General features: G+C 39.2%; 1 protein-coding gene across 4 annotated transcripts in view; it reads right to left on the bottom strand.

The window, feature by feature from the left end:
- Positions 1 to 23290, bottom strand: part of TNIP3 (TNFAIP3 interacting protein 3) — a 62891-nt gene extending 39601 nt beyond the window's left edge. The window contains exons 1-2 of one of the 4 annotated variants that reach the window (XM_031553090.2): positions 23255 to 23290; positions 6054 to 6139 (exon numbers count right to left, since the gene is read on the bottom strand). In XM_031553090.2, the coding sequence (XP_031408950.2) occupies positions 6054 to 6061 (8 nt within the window). In that variant the 5' untranslated portion in view covers positions 6062 to 6139; positions 23255 to 23290. Of the gene's footprint in view, positions 1 to 6053; positions 6140 to 23254 lie in introns of those variants that run through there. The other 3 variants (XM_010709938.4, XM_085222816.1, XM_031553089.2) reach the window with 3 other exon arrangements.
- Between the last annotated feature and the right edge of the window lie 2396 nt (positions 23291 to 25686).

The following is a 25686-nucleotide window of genomic DNA, read 5'->3' as shown; positions in this document are numbered from 1 at the left end:
TGGCTGGGTTTCTCAGTGCACTTGTTTCTCCTCTCAGCCTTTAAACTAGGGTGTTTTGACCAGAAATTATCCCTCTATTTATGTGCATTTCAAAAGAACAGTAGCCACTTCAGTACTTGGAAGGGTATATTTATCGTGAATTATGTAAAATTTTAATTAACCATATCTGTGATGTAGATGAATTTTACAGACCACACTTTGAGAGCACACAGATGACCAAAGTGTTTGGATACCTCTCAAAGACATGATTAGAAGCTACCACAGCGCAAGGCAACTCTGGATGATAACATGAGCTTCCCCTGGTGAACAGCAGAGGGCTCACTGCACGTAACTGCCACAGAAAGCAATTCTTCCTGAACTACTTTTGATATTGCAGAATTTGCAGACATATTTGTGCACCACTAGCATCTTTATTACGTTACATCACTATCAACATTTCCTAAATCTGGGTATTTTGTTTTTCATTAATAATGTTTCTTGTAAGGAGAGAAAATAGACAATCCACTGGAGGAGCAAACAAACAGAACAGAACATTCAAATTTTAGAGATGCGTGTTGTGTCATCATAGAATCATAAAATCACCAAGGCTGGAAAAGACCTCCAAGATCATTCAGTTCAACTGTCTACCTATCACCAGTATTTCCCTACTAAACCATGTCCCTCAGTACCACAACTAAACGTTTCTTGAACACCTCCAGGGACAGCAACTCAACCACTTCCTTGGGCAGCCCATCAGAAAAAATATTTTCATGTGGGAGTAGAGGGTAAAGTATATCTCTTCTGGATATAAGAGCTTTCTGAAACGTAAAAATAGGAAGATAAAAAAAATATTAAACCTATCCCATTTACATGGCATGTTATGGTTAAAGAAGAAGACAATAATAAGGTATTATGGTAACTCCCCTCTGTAAATTGTGAGTTACGTGCTCAATTTTGTTTGATGGGAAAATTAAAACATTTGAGATGGAAGCAGCACTGACAGATATAACAAAAGCAGGTGGTGTCTCACTGTAAGTTTTAGCAGCTTACAGGAAAAGGAGAGAGCACAACCTTACTCATAATTTCCATGTCATGAACATGTGAAGTAGTAGTCAATATCCTTCCAGCTGTGCTCTCCAAAAACAAGAAATTCCTCAGGTGTGTTCTCTTCCTTTTGAAAGTTGCCATCTCCATGAAGAATTTCACTGCTAGAGCTGTGTAACAAAGATGTTTTCATTCCCCCTTTGTATTTACCTTACTGCCTTAAAATGTTTTTCTCCATGATGTATCTTTATGCTATTTTAACTCCAGGACTTAAACGCCTTTTTGTGGTTAATTTCTTATAAATTGCTGCATACTTTTTATAGTGACTCAATTTCTCAGCTAAGAGTCAGAATAAAAATGTGACCAGCACATGCTTTGTCTGTGACTGGAACTAAAATTCCTAGCTAGATCAAAGCCTTTCAATCAAATAAAATAGTCAATTATATCCTCAGAGAGTTATGCTATGAAGTGCTCATTATGCATGCACAGTTTTATTAAATTATGCCTGTAGCATATTCAGAGCAAAGTTTTGGCCCATAACTATCACTAAAGTTGGAATATTATGGCATCAGAAAGGAAACATGAGGTGTGGAAATCAACAGCTTCTAATAGAGTCAAGTGCACTTCTTTGCAGTCAAACTTCTTCCGGTCAAAAGAAGCAGCACAACTCCCCATTAACTCCCATTTCTCTAATGGACAGCCACGCCCAGCTCTTGATGGCCTGCTCTATGGTCATTTCACGAGCCATCTTGCAATAGATTGCATAGATTCATAGCTAAGAAATACATACTTGTATTCAAATAGTTGGGCATGAATCCTGGGAAGAGTCCCAGTGTTGCTGCCGATACCTTTTGTGAGCTCGTCTCTCCCTGGTTTTCACTGGGAAAGACAAGATATTATTATTGTCTTTTCCAGTATTATTATATGCTAATGTTATTAGTATTATTAGTTACTAATGGCTATGTGGAAACGGTGACATAAATACAATGAGTCTCAAGGAATATACTTGCAAAATTCTGAATTGACTGATTATTTGACCAGAATTATTCGTTCTTTCATTAAATTAACTATATAACTATTTGTAATAATAATTTATAGGCTGGTGTTCTGGGGTCATTCTCCTGTGATTGGCAAAAGCAAAAATAAACACCATAAGCAGTTGTGAGAAAAGTTTTTAAGCCAGGATTTACAGCCAGACACCAACAGCACAGAGCCATATTTTGACGGGAAATGAATTCCAGAGTGTAGGGGTTAAACACATGCTATATCACCTTGGGTGGGCATTTCAGACATCCCATTTTTGCAACCAAGTCTAGAGAGCTGATCCTTAGAAAGATGTAAACATCTGAATTTGAATTACAAAGGACAAACTGGTTCTGATAAGTTAAAATTTGCAGCAAATTTCAAGGCAAAAAATTTCAACTAATATTTCCCCTATTTTTGATAAGTGCTTAATTTCATTCAGGAAAATGCTTTTAGAATTTGGGCAAGAAAAGATCTGCTTACAGAATTTCTAATCTAGCATGGGTTAGAAATATTTGAAACAAGGATAACATCAGGCATATACTTGTTTACAATGACAGTTTATCCATAGAACTATGCTATTAACCTATGTTCTATGATTTTGAAAGTTTTTTGCTCTCTTAATCCAGTTTCGTATAATAATTTCTAGGCTTTTTTCCATGCACATATCTTAGGATTTTTATATTAAAATCTTACCCACCCAAGACTAAATGATAAAGAATTGCCAATCTAATAAACAACAGGAAGAAAAATCTTTTGCCAAGAAAACAAGATGACTTTTGCTATAGAATTGGGTGCGTTTTTCATTATTGTTGTTTTTGTTCTCTTTCATAACCTCATGAACTCCTAGAGCTTTAGTAAGCCATTAGCAAACCATGGGTCCCTGAGCCGATAAACAATAGTTACAATGTAGTGCAGCTCCCTAAGAATCAGCGGTGCTATTCCAGTACTCAACACCCAGCAAGCAGATCTCCACTTGGAGCTTAGGGCTGGGAATCCAAGCCCCATCTCCTGGGATGAAACTGCATGCATTCTACATTTCTCTTCTCACACACTGCCATAAGAGACCATCTATTAGACATGAAGCGCTCCGCAACCAGTGCAAGCGCACAGAACCTGCCTTTGTTGACTGTGAGGATATAAATAAAGAAGAAAGAGGGAAAGAAAAGAAACAACAAAATTCATCTGGTATTTCAAAAGTGTAGCTGGAAAGCCAGGCACCAGCAACAGCTGAGCTCCACCTCACAGAACTGCACTGTCTTTAGAGTGAGAGGTCCCAGATGCTGGGAAAAAGGGGCTGGCACTGGTACTTGGGAGCTAAGTACAAGATTATACCTAATCTTGCTCCATTCCCAAGGAGAGAGCTCCACAAGGCAAGGTGTATGATATGGATTATTAAGAGCGTGTACACTGAGACTACAGCAGAGAAACCACTTAAACTTTCGTTCAAATGCGATTCAGCCAAAACATCTGCCTGTCACCCCATAAACGTCCCTACACTTCTGTTCCCTTTACGACAAAGGAATGGAGCTTTTAAGGAACATTTAATAGCCAGCAGCTGTTTGGCTGTCAAATGCCACATCTGGAGAAGCTGTGTCATAAATGTGAACAGAAACAATTATTCTTTAATAGTTTTGCTTAATTTTAAGAATTACACAAATCGCAACAACAAAAGAGGGGCATGTTCTTAATGGAAACGCATCTGGTTTCTCTGAAAAGAAGCCAAAAAATAGGTCTGGTGATTAACTGAAGCTGCTCATGTAATCTGTCCCGCCTCAAAGAAGAGAGAATCAAAGCTACCGATATGCAGGCACTTCGTGTTTTCCAGTGTTTGGCTGTTCCCTTCAACAAATATGGGACATGGGAGAAGACAACAGCTAAGCTAGTTGCATCATTCCCCTTTTACTATGATCTTCTGCTTAATTACAATGCCAAAACCACAATTCAAGTTCTTCATGATGGGCAGAATTTGGGAAAAATTCAAACTCTTGGGACGTCACGGACTGAGTTCCACTAACTTTGACAGGCTTCACGCAGGCCTCGAGTGACAGGAGACCATCTCCAGGAGAAACCGCACATGGAGCATTGTCACCCAGACTCCCCTCGCAAGCCTCATGCAGCTGTGTGTGGACCACAGGGGAGGGGAGAGGGAATTGAAAGGGAATTGAAGTTTTTCCCCGAAAATTACCCAAAGCAGAAAGCTCAGCCAAGTATGTGCTTTCTGAGTAGATCAACTCCTTACTCCACTGAAACTCACACCTGTAGAAAGCTGGTGGGAGACAGCAGGAAAGTGTTGAAAGAGTCGAAAACTAAGAGTAAACAACAAAAAGGGAGACAAATCTACAGCAGAGCAAAAATTAATGTTTCCAGTGCTCTCTTTCTATGAAGACCAATAAACGGAAAAGCTGGAAGCCGTGCTAGGGCACATTCTTGGCCTCAGCAGGCACCTTTTTGAAACGGTTACCCTCCAGCAGCACTTTCTGCACTGCCTGCTTGCTCCACAGCCACACCATAAGCCTCAGGTGTACATTCAGGCTTTACAAGCACGCATTTCCCTGGAAAGCTGTCACCCTGGTGCAATTATATGGCTGATGTTTTTAACTGGTGTTTTACACCTCTGCTCTCTCTCTTCCTCAATCAGGCATCACTGCAAACCAAACAAGACCTATGCACTGCCTGTTCTGCCTCCTAGCTCACCCTTGGTCAGGATGTAGATGCATCACCAAAACCTCACTGATCAGGGCACCTTTGCAGTAGAACAAGTTCAAGATTCATTTGGGTCAGTTTCTCCCCCATAGATCTTACATATTTTCTACTGTCTACTGACAGTGCAAACAAAATAAACAGAACACCACTTGGAATTTTAGCCAGGAAATTAACTTACAGTAGCAGAGGAGGATAATCAGCTCTGTTGACTCAAGTCAACTTCTTGCCTATGGTAGCTGTTAGGCAGCCAAATGAAACACAGAGGAAGCTCACTGCACAGCTGTCTGTGTCACAGATCTAGTGCTTGAACTGCCAGCACCTGGCATCTGCTTTCACCAGGATTGCCACTGTCTGAAAGGAATCTGACACATCCCTGCCATCAGAAATGGATTAGAGTCAAACTACATTAGCAGTAGCACAACATGTCTTCAGCAAATGGGAAATCCCAAGAGATTTCAAAATCCACTTATTTCACAAGCTAACTTGAAGAAAAAAAATGTTTCCAGAAGAAAAGATGGATACAGTACTACATATTTCCTAAACGTTAGAAAAACATCTACACTTTCCTTTCATTTTGTTTATTTTCCTCTCTCACACCTGCACGTTATGATTAAAAGATAGCTTTAAAAGGTATTAACCATCCTCAACTACCTGAAACATTTATTATCATCATTATTGTCAGAGCTTACCTTACTGATTACAGCTATTCATTTAAATTCTCAGCATTATTCATTTTCTTTAATCTCCTCATGACTCACTGAATTTTAGAAATGGGCTGTCATCATCACAGCCTCACTCTTAACCATACTGTGACCTCCTTATCTGAATGAGTTATCTCTCCATCCTACTGTACAACCTCTTTTCCTGCCATTATCAGTAGAACTAGTTTTACTTCACAAAGAAGCAAGCAGACCCAAGAAGCCACAAAATCTCTGTAGTCAGCATATTAAAAACTTGCCTAGATAGGCTCCAAGCCATCTGATCCGACTAAACCCAGTGGTCCAGACAACATCCAAGTATTTCCAACCTACACTATTTTATGATTCTTCTCAGTACATAATATGCCCATGTTTTACTTGTTTAAACAGAAATGGCACAGACCTCCACTGGAAAGATTAAAGTGGGAAAAAAGTAATTGTATTAGACTGAGTTTCTGAAAGAAAAATAGACTGACAGATGCAGGAAAAGCTTGATTATACAGTTCTAGTAGCATAATACATATGACAAAAAGTAAAAAATAAAAATAAAATAAAAGGAGAAGTTTCTCCACAAGAAAAATAAAGATATGAAACCGGTCATACCTTTCCATCTCAACATGCTGATGGGAACACAATTCTAGAAGATCCTCTGCCTCTTTATTCTTCCTTTTGAACTTTTCACAGTGAATCTATCAGGGAGAAGGAAGAAAAAAAGAAGTGAAGTGTATTCAGAGTGGAAATAAATATATTAATAATCTCAGAAGAAATTCAATTGTACAATCACAAGAAGAGATAATCATGCATTGTCTGCATTCCTGTTTTCTCTTCCCATCCCATAAACAGCTGACATGTAGGCCAGGAATCTACTTTCTCCTAGCTCACCATCATAATCTCTTAAATCCATCACTGGAACCGGAGCAGTTTTGCAAGGGCAGAAGCAACAGCACTCTCCAGCTGTGGTAGGGGGCATCTCCCCAAGAAGCAAAGCTACCAGTACTCACACAAATACTGGAAATGATGTGAAAGGTATTCTTGTGAATATTATTATTCATCTTAAAGTAATCAATTGTTTTAAATGCTTGGAGTTCATGTATATCCTCAGACTAGCCAGAAAATTAACATTTCATGGAAGTATGAAGTAAAACTACTACTCTCAAGCTTAAGAGGATGAGTAGGGGGCTGATATAAATAACCTGGAGAGAAAAGGGTGGGAGCCTTGCTTAAGTTAGTGTGCACAAATGCACTGTTCACAAATTATACAAGCTTCCATAAGCTTCCCTCTGGTCAGGGCTAGCCGCTATCTAGCACTGCATTTCCAATGAGAAGAAAAAATACTGTTCCCAGAGGAAAGGACATACATTGGAAGTACAATCACCTCTCCATTACAAATGGGAGAATAGATAGTACAGAGACCAAGTCATGCCACCTCATCCCTAGAAGTCATCCCACTGCCTGTACTGCAGGCCAACAGCAGCCCAGAGTATGTTGCTTCATGGTGTGTGGGACACCTCTATTTCACCAGGAAAGGAGTCTGTGAGTCTTATTCTTTTCTTTAGGAGAAAGTGACAGAAGAATAGCATTATTGTAGTTGTAATTGGAATACTAGGGGATTAGATTTTATCTTGATCTAAGAGATTTCATAAATCTCTTTACACCTCTCTTTCTTACACCTATGGTAAGAATAGCAATGAAATAAAGAGGGAGTCATCAAGATTGAAATCCAGTATTTATGACCAATTACAAGTCACTTATTTTACTGGCAACATCAGCTTAACGTGGAAGCACAGTTGAACTTTTTTTTACAAAAACCATGGTGCTTCACCTATATGCAGAGCAAAGATGTACAATACAAGTTTGCCAGGAGAGGATCATGTTTGGCACCCCTCCCCTCTCCAGATTCCCCATTCCATCAGGCATTTCACACATTTTAAATACATATAATCACTAGTTTCAAGAATCTCATTAAGAAAAAACACCAATTCATTTCCATGTAAAACTTGATTCCAGATTGTCTGAGTTTTATGAGTGTCTGCTTAATCATAACAAAAACATGCTGATGTATGGGAAGATGCATTTGCTTGATTTCAGTGGGAGCTGCAGACACTTGGTAGTAAGAATGAAGCCTTATTTTAGGATATGAACTGGAAGTTGACTAGAAGCCAGGAGTGTGCCCTTGTGGCCAATGGCATCTTGGGTCACATTAAAAAGAACACTCACCTCTGTGCTGAGGCCACATCAGGACTACTGCGTTCAGTTCTGGGCTGTTCAGCTCAAGAAAGACAGAGATCTCTTAGAAAGAGTTCAATGGCAGAGCACAAAGATAATGAGGGGCCTGGAGCATATCCTATATGAGGAAAGGCTGAGAGATGTGGGACTGTTCAGCCTGGAGAAGCCCCTGGCTGAGAGGGGATCTCGTAACTGTTTATAAGTATCTAAATTGTGGAGTCATGCAGACAAGGGCAGACCCTTTTTGGTGGTGAGCAACAACAGAACAAGAGGCAATGGACACGAACTGGAGCACGGCAAGTTTCATGCGAACACAAGAAAGAGCTTTGTTGTTGTGAGAGTGACAAGACAGTGGAACAGGCTGCCCAGAGAGGCCGTGAAGTCTCCATCTTTGGAGATAGTAAAGAGCCACCTGAACACCTACCTGTGTGCCCTGATACAGTAAATTGCTTTAGAAGGTGATTGGACTCTATGATCACCAGAGGTCCCTTCCAACCCCTGCAAATCTGTGGCTATTATACTTGGCATTTAGGTGTTTAACAAGATACCAATTTTGAAAAAAATGTTGTCCTAGAATAAACAGTCCCAACAAAAAGCAAAATAAACATGCACAAACAAACAAACAAACTAGTGCCATAATTCAAACTATCATTCGTTCTCTAATTCATTCTATGGGCTTAGATATTTCAAGTCTCAGATCCACATGCAAAGTTAGACACAGTAGGACAGCCCGCATACTAAAGAAATATGCCATGTTAAAGGGATAAAAGTTAAAAGTTACTGACCAGTGTTGGTAAAATCTATGCAGTAGGAAGTAAAGAATGTTTGGGGGTGTGGGCAGAGGGAATGAAGGATAAAGAAAAAGATTGTTGCATGATCTTGCAGTGACAGATCTGTTCATCTAAGCTTTGGCATAAAAGCAGCAGACAGTTTGATACTGCTAAGAGCAGCGTGATGTACACTGCAGATCATGGCCAGGCTGCTGCCAACCAAACAACAGCGCAGCATGGCCACCTGCTTTGATCTGTTTCCCTTAACCTCCAAATGAATGGATGACTGTGTTGATGCAGGGTAATGTCTTTGCCTTTCATTTCTAATGGCTTTTTGATTGTTGTCAGTAATGTCGGTATGTCAGTTCTGAATGGCTTTTAATTTTTATTTTTTTTTAATCATTTTTGGTTCTTCATGACAAAATGAGTCCAACCTGTGTTGGCAGCACTAATTTTCCTACATCTACATCTACAGTTACATATCTCAGCAAGAGACATCTGGACAATTGCACAAAACATGCACATTTTTGTTGTAAAAGGAACTAGAAGCTTTTACAATGATACCATGAAATTTAATGCTGTAAGGCTTTTATTAGATCAGACAAATTGAAGTTGAGTTGGATAAAAATTCAGCTACTTCAAAGAATTAAGGCTCTGTAGAAAATAGAGGTTTATAATTGTCATGGCAAGGATTGCTCGGAATTACATATATTTTCTGCTTTCTGTCAAGGCTATTAAAAATAAATAGGAACACACCGAAGAAAAAGAGGATCCGTTTTTCTTACATACTTGTGTTCTAGCTGTAATTGAAAACATTTAGTAAAAAGCATGCAAAAGTTTATCAGCCCTCCAATAATAATTCAAGCCCTAACTACTTCCTTAATATACCTGAACAGGCTGTAAGAGACTTTTTTGTTTGGAGTACTAACATGCATTAACAAGGAAGATTTCCATGTGTACATCGAGAGAAAAAGCTCCCCAAAGAGGGACAAGACTCACTAATTCTTATAAAATATTAATTATAAAAATAATAACAGCCACCCAGGCACTTATCAAGCTAGGATTTCAAAACATTAATTAAAATGCATTTCACAAGCATCTGTACTTTAGCTTTGCCTCCTGCCTCATTCTCTTTTGCCCTCCAAGCCTACCACTATCTTAAGAGCATCCTATTTTCCTGAACCTTTCTTCATTTTCCCCAAACACAGCTGTAATTCACTTATTCTTCTGTTGTGCCAAAGCAGCATTTTGTGGGGCTGCAATGCAAGATGGCTCCCAGAAATGAACTGGCTGAAAGGAGGCAGAGAAGGGAAAGGGATTTGGTGTTCCCTCTGCACATCTTGTCTGGGTTGGCTCACTGATTCAGTTATAGAAAACACCACCATGAACTGACATTGTCACAGTGCTGCAGGGAGCAGAAAACCCACACACAAAAAAAAACCAGAAGCACATGCTAGCAAATTACACACAGAGAACAAACCGACGGATATGTTACCTTCTCACTGATTTGTACTTTTTGTACTGCAGAAGACCTAGGGCTAGCTGTCACAGACAGACTAAGCAAAATCAACATCTTTAAGTAATACCCAGATTGCAAAATAGCTCCAAAACAAAATGGAACATATGTAATCACAAACAAGCCCACAGATAAACAAGCTGGCAGGTTACACATTATCAGCGCATGGCTGCTGTGTGGGAGGAGTGGGGGGGGAAAGAAATGGATTATTACTGTAAACGTGATCAAAATGGTAGAGCAACCAGAGGGAAAAAAAAGTCCAACAAAATTTCATGGAAGACATCCAAACTGAAATTAATCTAAAAAAAGGAATAAAGCCTTCAAGTTTGCTTGTTTGCCCTGTAGCTCTGAAGAAGTCAAATATGAAATAATATTTCTGCAATGCCTTCCTCCCTGGATTGCTCCAGGTTTAATACTTGTAAACAGCAGTAATGTTCAGTGCAGCCAGCCCTGAACCAGCCACTATATGTCTTTCTGCTTCTGTATGCACTACTGCTTGCTGAAAACGTAGCTTCAGCCATACAAGCACAGCATAAAAAGCCGCAACATCTCCCAGTCCTCTTTTTTCCTTCCCTGGTCATTCCCTTGTAAAGTACTGAAAATTCAACATTAGACAGCTTGTAACTAAAAAAAAAAAAAAAAAAAAAAGTAAATCTGATGCTTCGTTTGTGTCAAAGGTGACAAGTTTCTGGGTTTCTCAGCTCTGTTTTGCTCAGCTTGATTCTGATACAACAAAGCTGGTACCTGCACTATGTGATGCAGGAAAATTTAATAGTTAAATGTGATCTCACCCTTAAGTGCAGTTATTCTTGGTTAGGGTAGCATAAGAACGTTAAATATGCAAAATACCCTAATTTGTAGATGCCGTCCCACAAATCCATGATAGCCAGAACTTAGTAAGTAGCCTATTTACATTTCCTGAAATAATCACAAATGATTCAGTAAGCAAATAAAGTAAAACCCCAAACAGCAGAAAGATAAATTAAAACCCTAAACAGCAGAAAGCCATTGCAGTGGACCTGACTGAGGAATGAGGCAATTAAAGGCTGACTACCCTATTTCTACCCAGAAATAAATGTCTGGATTTCAGCATCAAGTCAGTGTGATTCTGGAGAAGCTCTGCACTGTAAGCTGTTTAGCACTTGTCCAGGAAATAAAATGCACAGCGTAATCTCTGCATTTGCACTCGTGCATGATATAGGGTGGTGACTTTGCACTGATAGGCAGTATCTGCTGTTTAGTTCTTTGGTCTTACGAGTGCTGGCTTTCCACAGCAGGAGGTCTGAAAATGTTTCCACTGACATGCACACAAACGAGTTGAAGCAGGGAGTACAGATTGCTGTTTCTAAGTACATGACTTGGCTAAAATAAATAAATAAATGAAAAAAATACTAAAAAATATATCAATGTATCACTTTTACAGTGCATTAAAAGAGATGAAAACTGTTAGACGTGTTTATTTGTTTGAAAACTGGTCCATTTTACTATTTCCAAACATTTTCAGATTTAGATGCAGTTTCTCAAGGTCTTTAAGGTGAGAAAAACATTCCCAGGTGAACATAAACCACACCAAGCAGAAATCAATGGCACAAAAGCTACCAAAACCAGATACCATCATGCCCAGGGTGTGTGCATCTGCACAGGTGAATCTGAAGCACAGAATATAATTTGAAAGGCTTCAAAAGATACATTCCATGCTAAAAATATCATGACTATGCTTCTAATGTGCAAGAGCCATCTAACAAGTGACGAGTGGAAGTCAAATATTATCAAGCTGCCATAACCATACACAATATGCCTCAAAATGACCCCAGTATTTTCTTAAAATTCTGCAAAGTCATTCTCTGTTTCCCTTCCCTCATTGGAAGCCATAAAAGTAAAAGAAAAAAAAAACAACAAAAAACAAACAAAAAAAAAAAACAAGAAAAGACTAATTTGTAATTATTATAAAGTTGGGAGATCGGTGAAGGGGATGGGCAGCTGAGCTTTTTTGATTTGGAGAGCTTTACATCACACTTGGAAAGTGCTAGAAGATGTATGGCAACTGCAACCCAAAACATCACAAATTTTTCTGTGTTTCAAAATAAAATTTAACTTTCATTTATTTAAGACTCTCTGATATTTATATGCAACCTGTCACTGATTTTCAGACACCACTCCTCATGCTTAATGCTGTTAGATCATTTCTAGAAAATGGTGTTTGTTTGATGTAAGCCTGTCACTATACAGCAGAGTTGATGGCTGTCAATGAAGATACTTATTGTAGTCAAAGGTTATGTAGCTCAGAAGATACTTACTGTAGTCAAAGTCTATGAAGGCAAATTGTTGTTAAAAGACTATGGCTTAGCTCCAAAAAGTACAAAATACAAAATAAAATAAAGTCTTCAACAATAATCATATTTGATTTGTTTAAAAGTTTGGGGGGGTTGTTGTTTTTTTTTTTTTTTAATCAAGAAACTATAGATAAGTCAAACAAATCTGCCAAACAGACAGTTCTTTGGAAGAACATTTATAAACTAAGCATCCTTCCTGCAAGAGCATATTGTGAAGGCCTTCCAATTGCTCTCAGTATCTCCATCTAAATTCAATTAGCATGAAAATTTACTTGCGGGTGGGCAGGATGGGACAGAACTACTGTTTGTTAAATGTCAGCTTTAAACAATGCAGCGAAAAAATAGATTTTTTGTGAATACTAATCAGTAGAGACAGCAGTCATTACAAAGCATACAGAGGTAGAAAGGAAGCATGCTGTAAGATAAAAGCAATATTAAATACATATTTTATATAAATGGCTTTGTTTTTTTCCTGAAGGATTTCCAATGGAGATTTCACTACAGAGCAATTGTAACATTAAGAAAGGAGAAAGAAACAATGGAACTTTCTTGTACAATTCATGCCAAGAAGAAAAATATTTAAGATCTATTAAGCCCAATGACTTTGGAAATTGTACTCTGGAGTATAAATAGGTAACTTGCCATATTAACAGAAAGGAGATCACTCCAAGGGCAGGGCCCACGTGGCTGGAAAGAAGTTTATGAGAAAAGCATTCGAGATAGAGGCAGACCTACCCACAAAAAAAGCTGTGCAGCTGTGGGAGCAAAAGTTTTATGTTGAGAAAGTAAGAAAAATCTGATTTGGATTAGGAGTTTAGCTCCAATATATTTAAATTTTGTATTTTCCAAGTAAGCTTCAAAATATCAGGACAAAATAATGAGAAAGGAGAGGAGTACATAGTAAGGTAGGAACAATCTGAAAAAACAGTTGCCCAAAAAAGCTCAGTGTTTCTTAGCTGGCAGGAGCTCCAGTGCTGAGCAACTCAGAGATCCATGAAATGCATGTTGCCTTGCACACACTCAGAGTACCCACCCTCCTGAAAACTTGATGCTGTTGCTAGTAGAAATTAGGATTCTGCTGGTAGTACATCTTGGCATACTGCAGATCCAGCAGCAAGTCTAGGGAAGATGGCCCTTTAAGAAATTCTCTTTCCCCAGGCATCTTAGTGGGGTACTGTATTTTCTCATTATCACAGGTGTGTCTACAACTTCTACTTTATTTTGAGACGGGGGAACAAGAGCAAGGAGGTTCCTACAGCTGCCCCAGTGCAATGTGCAGGTCCTCTGGTAGCAAGCACCTTTGGCTCTGAAAACAGAAGGGTTAATTCTCACTGCAGCAGGTAGAAGTACTGAAGCTTTGCCTTTTGTCAGACAAATAGTTAAAAAAATTTTGCTTTCTTCTCCCTCCATACAAACCTCATCTCATAGTTTGTCCTGCTTATGCTTGTTAACCCCAAAATTTACTACTCGAAATTTCTAGATATGTGGATACAAACATTCCTTTTTCAGGGCTGGAATGCTTCAAAGCCAGAGACCTGGACTACTCTTCAAGGCTACAGGGGCTAGAAAAAAACAATAGCAAATCTGGATAAAGGCCCTCCTCTATCTTAGCCACAAATCCAACCACAGGAATGCTCTGCCTGCTCATCAGTCTCAGCAGCAGTGCAGGGAACATACCATGATCTACAGAACTTGTAAAACTTGCAAAGGTTTCAGCAGAAACCCCACCCAAGGAAGTATAGGTGCAACCAACAGACATGCACTGAATCTTCATATCGTTAGATTTACTTAAATGTTTGAAATAGCCCTAACCCTCTACCAGGCAATAATCCTTTACCTTTCACTGTCCGTCTTCGTGCAGGAAAAGTGTAAAAGCTCTGCTATAACAGAGTATAAATGTGCATAAATTACATGATTTATACACAATAATTATAAAGAAATTAAGAAGTAATTAAAAAAAAAAAAGCTATTAAGACATCAGGCTTGGGATTTGAGATCTTTTTGGCAAATGAAAAGGGCAAAGAGGCACATGACTTCACCCTGAGGCTAGGTAGAGACCTAGGGATGCCAGCTTCAAACGCAGCAGTTACTCACCATTTTAGGCAAGGTGCTCACCTCCACGCTGCTGGGCTGGTATGCTCTTGTCTCAATCAAGGCTCTCTGAATCAAATAACAACTAAGTGGTTTGGAAGCAAATATATATCTATCTCAAGATTTAACCTACACACCAGGCTTAGGGAAACCCCTTTCTTAAAGTCACTCTAACGTTGAGGACACACTCATCTCTAACAAATAAACACAGCCCACACAGATCTACTTGAAAGCACTGCTTATCAGAGACCACAGAGGATTCCCTCTCACTCTTCTGATGGCCATGGAACAGTGACACAATGGCACACCCACTCACCAGCAAGAGGCGTGTGGTGGGAAAAGTGGTGGTCGAGCACAGTGGAAAAGTTGTATCAACTCAAAGGGTACAAAACACAAGTTTTAATCTAGAAGTAGAATAATTTACTGTAAGGAGTAGATAGGTCAGGGAACCATTTCTAGGAATGCTTTTTAATTAGAATTTGTTTTAAAGGTTTCCCAACAGAAATAGCACTCAGCCCAACCAGCCGAAGTCCCTTCATCAGAAGTGACTTTCAGTGCTCTACCCAGGCAAGAAATATCACGTTATCATTTCGGATTTTCTCTTTGAGGAAGAGGGCGTATAGAGGAGGACTCTGCAGAAACATCTTCCCCTCCACCCAGACGAGAAGTGATGCAGCAGTTTCAGGACAAGCTGTTCATCTCAGGCTACAGTCCACTGCACATAATAGCTTGTTAATCAAGTTTCAAGTCAATAAAAGTTAACGCTGTCATTCTGTTACTTACTACGAATCTCATTTCTAGGCACATTGAGATCTTTCAGCCTGACTCTTGTATTGGTTTCGGTTTTGATAACAACAAAACCTGGGCAGCTTTCCACCAAGGGCAAGAAGCAGTTCAAACATGTTTATGAAGCTCCTGTTGTCTTCTGTACTGGAAATACCAGTGATTCAGGTGCCCTGGAAATATTTTCATGCTCCTAGCAGAAATATCACAGCTGCTCAGTAGAGCAAGGTAGATCTTTTTTTGTCACATCATTTTAGCCTCTGCCTCTCACATGCACTCACACAGTAATCATCTGCAAATTCACATCTAATTCACTGTGGTTTTGTTTAAACAAAACTTTTCTGGAAACACTTGCAATAATAGCCAGGAGGCAACAGGCCAGGGTCAGGATGTAGGAGACCAAGGCTCAAATCTTTCTTCTGCCTGAAGGGAGTTTAACCGCGTTTGTACCTCCAGGACAAGCATTTCAACTGCTGGATTTGCATGGTGATTTCTCTAGTCTTTTGCAATGCATATCTATTCCACTGCATATTGAGTATTTACTATCTCTTTGTTAAAGAAAACATTAATGACTTCAGCTTGATGGTTCAAGCTATTACCTATGGAGTTCAGAATTACTGTCTGCCTGATTAAAATGAATAAAAGGCACAAACATCATCTCCTTTTCAGAACAACATCATATTCATTCAGCTCTACATCAGACCACTTATGATCTCTAGTTTGATCTCTTGTTTAGTCCTATCTATGTGCTAATAAAAAGCAGAACGTTCTAGACAGGAGAAGCTGATAGCAATCTACAAGCTCACAGTAGCAAACTGTTAGAGCACCATCTTGGGAGACAAATGCCATGTACTCAAATCCTTCCAAGCAGCAAAAGAAACTGAAGTCAAGAGATGTGCATCTGAGGAGAAAAACTTTTTTCACTGGAGGGACAAGTAACAAGGGAATAACATCACTTCTTCCCCTGTAATTCATTCACAAGAAGTACAGTGAATACAGCCTTCTATATTTTTGGCTTTCACCTCACTAAAACACAGCTTTTGAATTTGGACTCACCAACAAGCTTAATTTCTTTGGGACTGGAAACAGTTCAGCAGCTTGTTGTTATGTTGCTGTCATCTGTCAGTTCAGCAACAATGAAGGAGCTAAATTAAATCTTTCCATGTGTGCTCTTCCTGAGTTTAATATCCATCACCTGTTCAACACCACCGTGGTTTCTGCCAAGAAAACCAGGAATAATAAGATTTTTCCTAATCCAGGACCAGGCAAAGCCAGCATTGCTAAACCTTTAAGATCACATCCCTTCTTATCTGAAAGGCTGCATGACATCCCACAAGTAGCAAACAAAATACGTAAGAATGTACATTCTGTGAAGCATTCCCCCAAACTAAAGATAAAATGTTTACAAACATCTCTAAGTCATTTTGAATCACACACATTCACTGTAGTACTGGGCTGTTTACAGAGCCTTTTAACGACTAAGCCCGAAGCAGGCACAGGTAGAGGTGCATTGCTCTACTCACTGCAGGACCAGCTACTTGCTTAAAACACTAATAGGGAACAGGATCATTGATGATTCTTAAGAATTGGTGGTGAAAACATAGAATGGCTTGGGTTGAAAGGGACCTCAATGATCATCTGGTTCTATCCCCTCTGCCATAGCAGGGTTGCCAATCATTACATCGGACTGCCCACACTCTTCAATTTGCCAGCCACCTTAACTCAAACGATCATAGTGTTTCATTTTGAATCCTTGCAAACATTAGTGACATTCATGTAATGCCATTCTCATCACAGCAAGGCAGGCACAAGAAAAAGTGCTGTGGAGGTAGATAGATGTAGTCAATGGAAAAATTGAAGGGGGAGGATCCTTTTTCTTAGCCTCCCGTGGAAATTTGTAGGGGTACAGCAGAAGTCATACATGCATCTTTTCACCTGACCTACCCCCATTCAGAAGAGGAAAACCCCTTTGGCTACACCAATAACATGTCTGAATAATAAAAATTTCATTGCTTCTCATGCATATCCAAGGCACTTATCTATAGAAAGACCAGATTGGATGGCTGCCATTCAAATCGTTTTATTGTTCACTGAAGAATTGTTTGTATAGGGTTTTTCCATAAGGGAAAAATAAGGAAATGAGTTAGAGAAAATTTAATATAATGTAAAGACAGCAGCTTAAAGTACCAGATCCTCAGTGACTTGTGAAGGGCTTAATTGCCATGTAAATATTATTGAGGAGAGAAAAGACCACTACAAGGAAGAAAGGAAACAGGGAAATAAAAGGCAATTTTGAAAGTGCTCAAAACAGTTTAGGACTCCAGTATTCTGGAGAGGATATATTTTTGCTGTTTGGGAAGTTTCTGAAACTTAGTTTCAAGGTTATACTTTGATAGCGCACTTAGGGCACATTATGAATGATTTCATCCCACTGGAAAAAAAAAAAAGCCTGCCATTGTTGACGCAGAAGTAACTCACTGGCTACCTACAGCTGTTCTCTTTTTGCTGCATGAGTGAGAAGCCCACCTACGCACTTACATGTTTGCCAAGCTGAAATGCTCTTCTGCTTCTCTCACAGAAACAGAATGGCCACTATTGTCGTTTTCATTACTGTATTTTTTACAGTCTCAAATGGTCCAGATCAAGAAATAGTTACACAAAGCAGTCAGTTCAAACTGTCATGTTTTTTGATGTAAAATAAACAGCTATGATGCAGGCACATCTTGACCATGCTTGATACAGAGTTGAAACATTTTTGCGCTCACAGAAATGGCTTTAGCAAGGGGAAGATACTGCTACCCACTTCTGCTCTTAATTTTATAAACTTTGATTGAAAGTTGGACTCAGTTGGGCCTGAGATGTATGAGAAGTCAGAGCACTTCCTACCCATTCTGTTCCTGCACACTGTATGGCGTACTGCTAATACACAGATGAAAGATCACACAAAAGAAATTCTCCTTTCCTTACAGAAAATCTGGAAACACCACAGCAACTTTATGAGGTCTTGGACAGCAATTCAATTGATTTTTTATTATAACTCAAATACATTTTTATGTAATTTCACTGGATTTTCACCAAGATGTTTATGAAGTCAATATGGTATCAAAGTAAGGAAAGAAAAGGCAATGATCTCACCTCTATCCAATCACAAATCTATTAACTTCCACCACTTCCTGTTACTATCTCAGATTCTGGTCAGGGGGAATTGTCAGTGGTCCTCCTCCCCAGCCCACCATTCTCACCCAACATACTTCCTATCAACTTCCACTGCAGCCTAGCCCTTTTGAAATCAGTTGGCATGCTGTCACATATTTCAGTCGACCTGGCTTTTCATTACTGCCTCCATACCACAGAGAACAGAAGCCAGAATTTGAAAATGGGTTTTAAAGCAGTTTAGAACCAAGTTTCAACACAACATTGCTTCCTTGATGTTTGTCAATTCAATGAACATTAAGCACACAGTTTAGTGTCAATGAAGTCTGAATGGAAACCTTTTTTCTGGCCAAAAAGTCCACCCTGTTCCCCAGCTGGCTGCCCACCCATTGGTTTCTGCCATTATAGTTATTCTTACTGAAATATTTTGGGCTCTAAATTTTGAATTTTGTCCTGAACTGAAATTAAATCTAGTTTTGGCAGTGTCTTAATCCTCCATGAAAGGATTTTTTTTTTCTGCATTCGCTTCAGAAAGAGCTCTTTCCTAATCATACTTAGTTTAACGTGTTTGACAGTTAACAAGAGGAAAAAGTAAACCCTGAAGTCATAATATGTTTCCCACACTATATGACAATGAAGTCTTAAAGAAACATCTAACAATTTGTTGGAAATATGACCTTTATACAATAGAGACAGTAAGGTTTTTTTTGGATGAGACAAAGCATTTTTCTCCCAGATTCAAGGACTGTCAAAAACTGCAAGTTCATCTGAAACATTGAACATCTCTATAGCTAAGGCTAAGGAAAAATTCCAAGATTCAAGATTGAGCTGAAGATTGTGGAAAAAATGAAGGATCATCACAAAAACTATAGTTGCTATCCTTAAGGCATATACATGACATTTCCATATGTTTTTAAAATAAATCATGCAAAAATGTTTTAAAATATAAGGAAAAATTCACAGAAAGTAACCACTCTTCACTGCAGTTACTTGTCCCTTTGTATAGAGGGAATATCATGGAATTCAAGTACAGCAAACGTTTAGGCTACATTACCTAAAGCATTATTGAAACTGGATGATCATGATGGCAAATGATACCGAATAGAGTAAAACCAAATGATATCAAACAGTATTGTGTAAAAAAGTAAGCTTATCAATGTCATTGTCAACTAACACCTCAACTGTGAATTGTAAATTGCCAACTAAGCACAAGACATAATAGATCCCGGATTTTAAAAAAATGAAAGAAAATACAAAGTAAGACCTAATGTACCCAGTAAGAGCTAGCTGCTTTGCTATTGGCACTGAGTTGAATTTAGAGAGATGCCTTCTACTGGGTCATGCTTGCAGGTTACCAAGTGAAAACAGTGGAAAGGCAGGCATTTCATAGGAGCTATCCTGATTGTCAGTGGACAGGGAAAAAAATGTACCTTGTAGCAGAAAAAGACAGTGAAGGGTGACGCCTCCACTGCACTTCAGAAGAGAATTGTATTTTCTGGCTCTCTAAATAATCTGATGACCTTCTTTTCACTGCCGCTCCTCTGGACCCCCTCCAACAGCTCCACATCTTTCTTGTGTCGGGGCCCAGACTTGAATGCGTTACGCCAGCTAGGGTCTCATGAGGGCAGAACAGAGAGGGACAATCACCTCACTGTCCCTGCTGGCCACCCCTCTTTTGATGGAACCGAGGACACCATTGGCCTTCCAGTCTGCAAGAGCACACTGCTGGCTCATGTTCAGTTTTTCATTCACCAGGATCCTTAAGTCCTTCTCAGCAGGGCTACTCCTCAGAGTTCTCCCAGTTCATAACATCATAACAGTCAGAATAATCACCCCCTTCCTACTATAAAATATATGAATCTAATTTTCCCTATTTGTAAAATCAAGAATAATATCTACTTCACTATATGATTGTGCAAGACAGAGAAATGAGTGTGGCAAAGCTAATAACCACATTAGAGAGGAAGTTCACCATTAGAAGCTAGATCCAATCATTTCTAATACAGTTCCCTATTACATAAGCAATGAGACAACATCAACAGAAATTGATGAAGGCAAGAATTCCCATATAACATCCTACAAGAAAACCACCTTAGAGCTGTTTCCTGTTACCAAAAGAAAGGACAATAAAAATGAAGGCTCTCCTGATCTTAGGCTGCTATTTCCACCTTATATGACCTTAATTTTATGGAAAAAGCACCTTTGTGTTATTCAGATTTCACTCATAAAACATAGACAGAGGGAATGTGTAGGCACTGGGGAACAATAAAAAAAATGTAAAAATTCATTGAATGGTAAATGAAAAGGTTGTTAAATGTTTTAAATGATGCAAGGAAAAGCCATTTGCTGTAGTGGAGATAAGGCTGCTCTTTTTATTCTTTTTTATTAAGGAAAAAAAAGAGACAAGTGCTTGGAGCAGTAGGAGGCTATAGCAAATAGCTTTATTTCCCTTGTGTGCTTCCCCTGCAATTATAACCTTAAAAAGAAAACCAACAAACAAAAAGATTAAGTACTGAAGATTAGTTTATAACCTAGGTATATGTATCTACCTATGAATTACAACCTTACTCTAAATCTATGTAATACCTTTCTGTGCATCTTACTTTTAAAGCTGCCTTAAATCACAGCAGACAGCCAGTTAGTCTAATAGATGTCCCATCACTATCTATTAGTTTTTCAAGTGCTAGCAGACATTCAAATTTAGCTCACCTGATTTTCCTGAAAAGACGTATCCAGCTTTTGCAAATCAGAGAGAAATAGTGAAGGAAAATGTAACATATATGAGAGGATTATCCAGACAAGACAGAAATGGAGTATTTTCAAAATCTGTGCCCCAGATCCATGTGGGTGTTACATTGTGGGGGGTTAGCAGTTTCTGTTCAGCATCATGTAGTTGTGGCATTGGGCCCTAAGACAACCTCACCTGCACTTGCTAAATGGGAAGCCCAGCATTACTCACATAGCATTACCTTCACCAGTGCAGTGGTGAAGCCATTCAAGTCAGCTCCCAGACCTAGAGTGATTTGAGACAGTCTCACCCAAGGCCTCCTCACCACATCACCCTGGTGCGAGTTATACAGGTTGAGTTTTTCTGTCCTGCAGGGTAGCCCAATTCTTTTGGTCCAGCTACCTTAAGTGGGCCGCACCTAAGCTAAGTAATTATTTGTGAGCATTGCTATGAGATTCAGAACCTCTAGCAATTGAATTCCGTCAAAAAAAAAAAAAACAACAACAACAAACAAACAAAAAAAAAACCTACAAAACATTAAATCCCAGAAGTAGCTTGGGCATTTTGCTCTCTGGTCTCCCATTCATCTGGGGTGACATTTCTCACTCTGAGAAAACAACCTGAGGTCACTGGATTGGAGCAAGACATTCTTGAACACATTTTAAAAGTGTTCTTCCTAAGGAAATCCCCTCATCTTCAAGTAAGATCATTTTTATATGTTCTTTCTCTAAAAGCATTAGTCAAAGGCAATGGGAAATTGTACATCTCTGTGGCTTTTATTAACTTATTTCCTTTACAGCAGTATGTTGTAAAACCAGTAATAGGACTCTTTCTAAACTCAAGAGTGTTACTGTGGTACATTCAGCAATCTCGTGGTCCCTTTCAATGGTTAATAACCACCATATCTCAACATACAACCATTCCCTTACACGTCTTAATACTGAAGATACTGCCACAACTTGCTTTTAAATGGTGACTTTAGGTTATATTTCATTTTGTTCCTAGATAGTTTAGAAACTGGTGTTGCTGGATTCTGTTTAAATGGCAGATAAAAGCAAAGGATCAAAGGCTATTGTAAACAAAAATTTCCATCTCCTGCAGGCACATAAAGTTTTGAAAGGTGATTAATACTTTGGCACACAGTATCAGAGCAGTCACTCCAGATAACAGAATGTGGTAGAGGAAGGTTTAAAAAGACAGCAGCTTTAGGTAACACGTGCTAAAACAACAGTAATGCAGACACAGAGATCAACACATTTATAGTAAAAGAAATTCAAACCATTCTTCCATACCAGAAAAAAAAAAAAAAAAAAGAGCAATTCAGTTTTGATTCCAAGCACACACAAAAACTCAAACCGGACTGTGCTTCTTGCTGAAGAAATAATAATATTTGTTACTGGACTCACAAGCTATCATGCATTGTTCCCCTCCTCCCCACCCACCTCCCCACACCCCTACCGAACTTTCAAGATACTAAAATGCTCAGCATCTTTTTTTAATTTGAGATGCATTTTGACCTATTAAATTCCTAAGATGCTTACTATTCACTGGAATAACTATTATTCTCCAATTTATTAAACAAAACTAGTGGCGACATTGCTTGTTTAACCTACAGCTCTGTCAAACCTTTCTCTCTTTCAAAGCTACAACCTACACAGTGGAACAGGATTATATATAGCAGTAATACAACTAAATAGTTGGAATCCCCTTCAGCTTGAAGCAAACAGCTTGAAGCAAACAGCAGTAGTGACTCATTACATTGCATTAAAAAAGGGGATTTCCTGCTGAAGTAAAACATCAATGTACATTAAAAAAAAAAAAAAAAAAAAAAAAGAAAGAAAGAGCTAAGAAAAGAGTAAAGAGGGAACCAAAGATCCATTAGGGAGGTGAAACAAGGAGAGCACAAAAGTGACAGTTTTTATTTCAGCTGGAGGTACAAGAACCAAACTAGATTTGTTATTCTAAAACTGAAACTAGAAGACATGCAGATATTTGAGCCTTAACTCTGAAAGCCAGCTGAGCCAACACTAGGCTGCTTTCACCAGTCAGCAACGCTCCTGCAGTTCATCGCTCCATCCTAGATCCTGGCAAATACAGAACAGCCCTATGCGTCATTTATACCATTGAATCTGGCACAGAAGTCTAGCCTTCGTTTCAAAGATTGTGCAAGATGAGAAATAGATTATCAAGAAGCGAGCCATTACCCAATATCTGGACTCCTTTCCATGAGTCAGGGTGAAGCAGTCTACCGCTTTCAGTAAATATGAAGTTCACGTTTGCAATTACTGTTTCTAGTAAAGACAAACTCCCCCGCACAGTGAAAGTAGGAGGGTGGTTACGAACTACGTGGGATGTTTCATATGTAGCCTGTGAGAACACAGGACACCTTCTGCCTTGAATGTGAAACACCAGGAGATATGGTTTTTAGTAACTGACTGCCAGATGAGGAAGGTTCCCACCGAGCACTGGCGCATCAGTATGTCTGTGCTGGTGCGCCAGTGCTGGGAGGCAGATCCCCTGTAGGTAGAGGATAAAAAAAACTGGGGGCTGATCTGCCACTGAATCACACTGCTTCCTCACCAAGTCATGCTGTCTACTTCCGTGCAAGAGGCATAAGAAATTTGTACAGCTTACTGCTCATACAGCATTCTGTCCTCTGACAACAGAGGTTATTGCTACAGCGTATGACAGTTGAGGTAAAAGCAGTATGGAGCGCATCAATAGCTTCCTTTCTCCAGAGAAGTTGCTGTAGGGAAACCAGGCCAACACTTCCACCGACTTGCTTGTAAAACATGAATATTAAAATTAGTACAGGTTAAACTCTTCTCTTTGCAAAACTGTTTTTCATTCATAAGTTGATTTTAAGAATGGCTTCTTATTGGAATGGGACTTATCGGATTTTTCTTCTAGATGCTAGAGATTCTTTCCAGATATTAGAGACCACTTTTTACTTTCTTCATGCTCATGTGTCTCAGTGACTGCATACAGAGGAAACAAAACACTAGTAATCAAGCACATCAGTTGAAGGCCTAGTCATGCAACTCCACAAAAGCAGAATGCCTTGGGGTGGACAAGGAAAATGAAAAATGGCACACAAAGTAAGGAGAAGCTATGTGTTTAGACAAAGTAAAAATCAACTCAGCTCTGCCTTATTGGAAGAGAATTCATAACAATTTCTTGAAGACAAGTCTCTGATTCCTCCTTTGCAGTCAGCAAAGGACAAAGTTAAATTTACATTCATGGTATTTATAAAAAGACAGATAAAACATTCTGCTAGGCAAGGCAGCAACAGTAAATCTTTTTTAAAATATTGGTATTGTTTTCCAACCACTTTTCAAGAGATTTATTTTGCTATATTACCCACATTATAGTCTCCTCCCTTATAAGCACAGCAATGAATCTGGTTAGAAATTTTCTAAGAAATGTCCCATTTGAAAACAATAATTAATTAAAACCACTAGTTACAACAGTTGTATTAGTTGCAAAATTAAGTTTCTGATGAAAATGACAAGAGGAAAAATACTGTGCACCAAAGGAAAGGAGAAGGATGTGTAATTACTGGCCTTCAATCAATCAATATCCAACTTCAGCAACAGCTAGCCTTTCCTTTGCCACTCTTCTCAGGCACTGGGCAGAAACTTCAGCCTCACTTGCAGAGGAGTCCTTGTAGAATGGAGCCTATGCTTTCAGGCAGGGGAGTACTGAAATCTGCTGACATTTGCTCTCCAGTCAACCCTCTGCACAGCTGGGCATCCTGGCCTCCTCACCCACAAGCACAAGGAAAGACAAATGTCATGGAGGAACAGCCTCACTCTGCAAGAATTGGTACCTGTGCTGCATTTGTATCACAAGCAGTTGCTGAGCCACTAGAGATCAGTACCCTGGACTTTGTGCTGGACACAGATCAGATGTATGGCCTGAACGTCTATGTGTCTGTCCTTCAGGCAACATCACACCTTGTATTCCCAGTAGTCTACCTGCTTTAGAGTGCTGATGTAGAACAGACTCTGCTTGGTCGTTCTTCTCCAGCCTAATATTACTACTTCACTTCTGGAAAATCATCGCTACTGGTTTCAAAATTCTGTTGAAACTAACCAAGTCATACATCTGAAGAAAAAAAGCACTTAGTTCTCTCCATTGCCTCAGCTCACCTCACCACCTACTCACATTTGGGTTCTGCGCATCTTTGGGAAAGGTCTTCCCCAACAATCTCCTTCCACCTTACATCTGTCCTGCATCTATACTATGATTCTGAACCCACTGAACTGAAAGGTCTTGTTGCCTTCAATGGAGCAGAAGAAAAAACATCCAATACTTATTTTTCATGACATTCACAAATCTAACTGATGAAAATGACATCTTTCACCCTGTAACCTTCATATAGATTATATATCACTGGAAGTCTTCAAGTTCCAGGAACAATTCTTAGTGGCATGTAGCCACAGAATGTGAAACTGCATAGATGTTACTTTTAAAGCTGCTACATACCCAGAATTCAAAGCTAAAGTAAGAAGTTACTGTCTTACCTGGTGCAATGCAAAATGAAATGTTAAAAGCATGCCAAATAGTCAAATAGATTTTGGGGGGGGGGGAGAGGGGAGGGAGAGAAGGGGGCTTGTTTATAATGTGATTAATG

The sequence above is a fragment of the Meleagris gallopavo genome, chromosome 4 (assembly GCF_905368555.1).
Source record: "Meleagris gallopavo chromosome 4, MGAL_WU_HG_1.1, whole genome shotgun sequence".
Taxonomy (NCBI): domain Eukaryota; kingdom Metazoa; phylum Chordata; class Aves; order Galliformes; family Phasianidae; genus Meleagris; species Meleagris gallopavo.
The sequence above is the reverse complement of the archived record's forward strand: the minus strand, read 5'-3'. Positions and strand labels throughout refer to the sequence as shown.